A 3216-nucleotide genomic window follows, 5' to 3' on the forward strand; every position below is an offset into this window, starting at 1 on the left:
AGGAATCAAGAGGGATCGAAAGGTAGCAACTCCCCAGGCAGACAAGAGCGACAAGATACCAGCCGACCATCCACCACAAACGCGGCTCCCCCTCACATAGTCACGGAGATGCAGATGATGAAGGAACGAATGGACTTCATGATGAACGCCCTTAGAGGACGGGTGTCTAGCAACCTAGATGACTTGGTCCATCGAACTGATTCACCATTCACCACACCCGTCACAACATTACCCCTACCACCAAAGTTTCGTATGCCTCAGGTAGAAAACTACGATGGATTTAAGGACCCCCTAGATCACTTGGAGTCCTTCAAAACTTTGATGCACCTGCAAGGAGTGGCAAACAAGATTATGTGCACGGCCTTCCCCACTATGCTGAAGGGCCCCGCAAGGATTTGGTTCAGCAGGTTGACGCCTAACTCCATTAGTACCTTTAAGGAGTTGAGCGCCCAGTTTGCCTAACACTTTATCGGGGGGCACAGGTATAAAAAATCCATTGCATGCCTAATGAGCATTAAGCAATGGGACGATGAGACGCTGAGGTCTTACATAGCCCGCTTTAACAAAGAGGCACTCTTAATTGATGAAGCTGATGATAAGATACTTGTTGCCATGTTCACAATGGGCTGCAAAAGGGTAAGTTTCTATTTTCCTTATATAAGAATGACCCAAAGACCATGTCAAATGTGCTTTATAGGGTTACTAAATACATGAATGCAGAAGATGCGCTGCTGGCTCTCAAAGAGAAGCCCAAAAAGAGAGAAAGACAGGAGGAGTCATGACAGGACAGGGGCGAAAGATGGCCAGGACAAGAGATAAAAGGGAAGATAAGCGCTTCAAGCCTCCAACTGGAAGGTTCACAAGCTTCATTCCTCTGAACACCCCGATTAATCAAGTCCTGATGCAGATCAAGGACGAAGGGATCCTGACATTCCTTGGCAAGTTGAAGGGAGACCCCAACAAGAGGTCTAGAGACAAGTACTGTCATTTCCACCATAATCACGGCCACGACACGTCCGAATGCTATGACTTGAAACAGCAGATAGAAGCTCTCATCAGGCAAGGGAAGTTGCAGAGGTTCATCAGTAAGGAAAGGACAAAACAGCCCCAAGGACAGCCCGCCCGGAGAGAAAACAAGCGTCCTAGGCCACCCTTGGAAGACATAAGGATGATCATAAGGGGCAGCATGGCTTCCAGTTCTTCCAAGAAGGCACGCAAGACCTACCTACAGATGGTTCAGAATGTCCAACTAATGGGGTACGTCCTAAAAATGGCACAAATTGACAACCCCGTAATTGGGTTCACGAAGGAAGATGCTCGATGTCTCCATCACCCATACGACGACGCACTTGTAGTCAGCATATGTGTAAGGGATTATAACACCCACCGAGTCCTTGTGGACAATGGGAGCTTTGCCGATATCCTATACTATCCGGCATTCCAACAGAAGAGGATAAGGAGAGAACGGTTAATTCCAACCATCGCACCACTCGTAGAGTTTGGAGGAAGAAGGGTGCATCCCTTAGGAGTGGTCACCCTGTCGATAACGGTTGGAGATTACCCTCAACAGATCACCAAGGATGTCACATTCCTAGTTGTCAATTGTTCATCTACATACAACGCCATATTGGGTCGTTCTACTTTGAATTCATGGAAGGCTGTGACCTTAACCTACCATTTGATGATTAAGTTTCCCACCGAGTACGGAGTGGGAGAAGTAAGAGGGGATCAAATGGTAGCACGCGAATGCTACGTTGCCATGCTGGAGATGAATGATCATTTACAGACTATATGTATAGAAGAACAACAGACGGTAGTAGAACCGGTGGAAGGGTTGGAAGAAGTACTCCTTGATGATTCTAGGCCTAAATGAACAACAAGGATAGGCACTTTGGCCAACCAACCAGTGCGTCAAGCTCTCACGATGTTCCAAAGGGAAAACCAGGACGTGTTTGCCTGTAGTCATAAGGACATGCCAGGAATTGATCCGTCGATCATAGTCCACAGGTTGAATGTATCGCCCTCATTCTCTTCCGTCCAACAAAAGAATGTTTGTAAAAGAGCGGGACAAAGCCATAGCTAAAGAGGTTCAAAAACTACAGGAAGCAGACTTCATATGAGAAGTGTACTACCCCAAATGGCTGGTGAATGTGGTGATGGTCAGAAAAGCCAACGGAAACTTGAGGATGTGCATAGATTTCACGAACCTAAACAGGGCCTATCCCAAGGACAGCTATCCTCTCTCGCGGATTGACACCTTGGTAGACTCAACCGTAAGACACTAGCTGCTAAGATTCATGGACGCATTCTCTGGTTACAACCAGATCAAACTAAATGAGGCTGATCAGGAGAAGACCTCATTTGTTACCAGCCAGGGGCTCTTTTGCTACAAAGTGATGCCGTTTAGACTCAAGAACGAAGGCGCCACGTACCAAAGACTGATGAATAGGATGTTCGCGCTTCAGATTGGAAGGAATGTGCAAATTTACGTGGATGACATGCTGGTAAAAAGTGTACAAGAGGACGACCACTTGAGCGACCTCCGAGAGAACTTCCACACCCTACGGTCGTACAACATGAAACTAAATCCAAAAAAGTGTGTGTTTGGGGTGACAGCAAGAAAGTTCCTAGGATTCATGGTATCCCAAAGGGGTATTGAGGTCAACCTGGAAAAGATAAAGGCCATAATGGAGTTAGCTCTGCCAAAGACAGTTAAGGAAGTACGGAGCCTGAATGGCAAGGTAGCTGCATTAAACAGGTTCGTTTCAAGAATAACAGATAAATGCCTACCTTTCTTTTGCACATTGAGGAAGTTGTTTAAATGGACAACCAAGTGCCAACAAGCGTTTGAAGATCTGAAGGCATATCTTTCTTCTCCGTAATTACTAAGCCCGTCTAAGCCAGGGGAAGAACTATTCCTATACTTAGCCGTCTCCCCGGCCGCTGTCAGTGCGGTTTTAATGAGAGAAGAGGATGGGGAGCAAAAGCCCGTATACTTCACGAGCCGAGCACGCCGAGGAGCGGAAGAGAGGTACCCACAAATGGAAAAGCTTGCTTTCGCGTTAGTAATTGTGGCACAAAAGCTCAAGCCGTATTTCCAAGCACACATTGTGATCGTCTTGACGAATAAGCCCCTGCGTAGAGTTATGAGTATTCCTGAAGCTGCAGGACGGATGGCATTATAGGAAATCGAGTTGAGTGAATTTGACATACAGT

At 46.7% G+C, this 3216-nt stretch overlaps 1 protein-coding gene across 1 annotated transcript; it reads left to right on the forward strand.

Annotated features, from left to right (window-relative positions):
* Positions 1-799: 799 nt before the first annotated feature.
* LOC126695836 (uncharacterized) lies at positions 800-1873 on the forward strand. Its single transcript, XM_050392641.1, has one exon. The coding sequence runs from the start codon at positions 800-802 to the stop codon at positions 1871-1873; it is 1074 nt and encodes a 357-aa protein (XP_050248598.1).
* Positions 1874-3216: the final 1343 nt, after the last annotated feature.

The sequence above is a fragment of the Quercus robur genome, chromosome 8 (genome assembly GCF_932294415.1).
Source record: "Quercus robur chromosome 8, dhQueRobu3.1, whole genome shotgun sequence".
NCBI lineage: Eukaryota > Viridiplantae > Streptophyta > Magnoliopsida > Fagales > Fagaceae > Quercus > Quercus robur.

What these genes read in the sequence shown, in the direction of transcription:
- LOC126695836 (XM_050392641.1), top strand. Translation starts at nt 800, where the DNA reads ATGGCCAGGACAAGAGATAAAAGGGAAGATAAGCGCTTCAAGCCTCCA.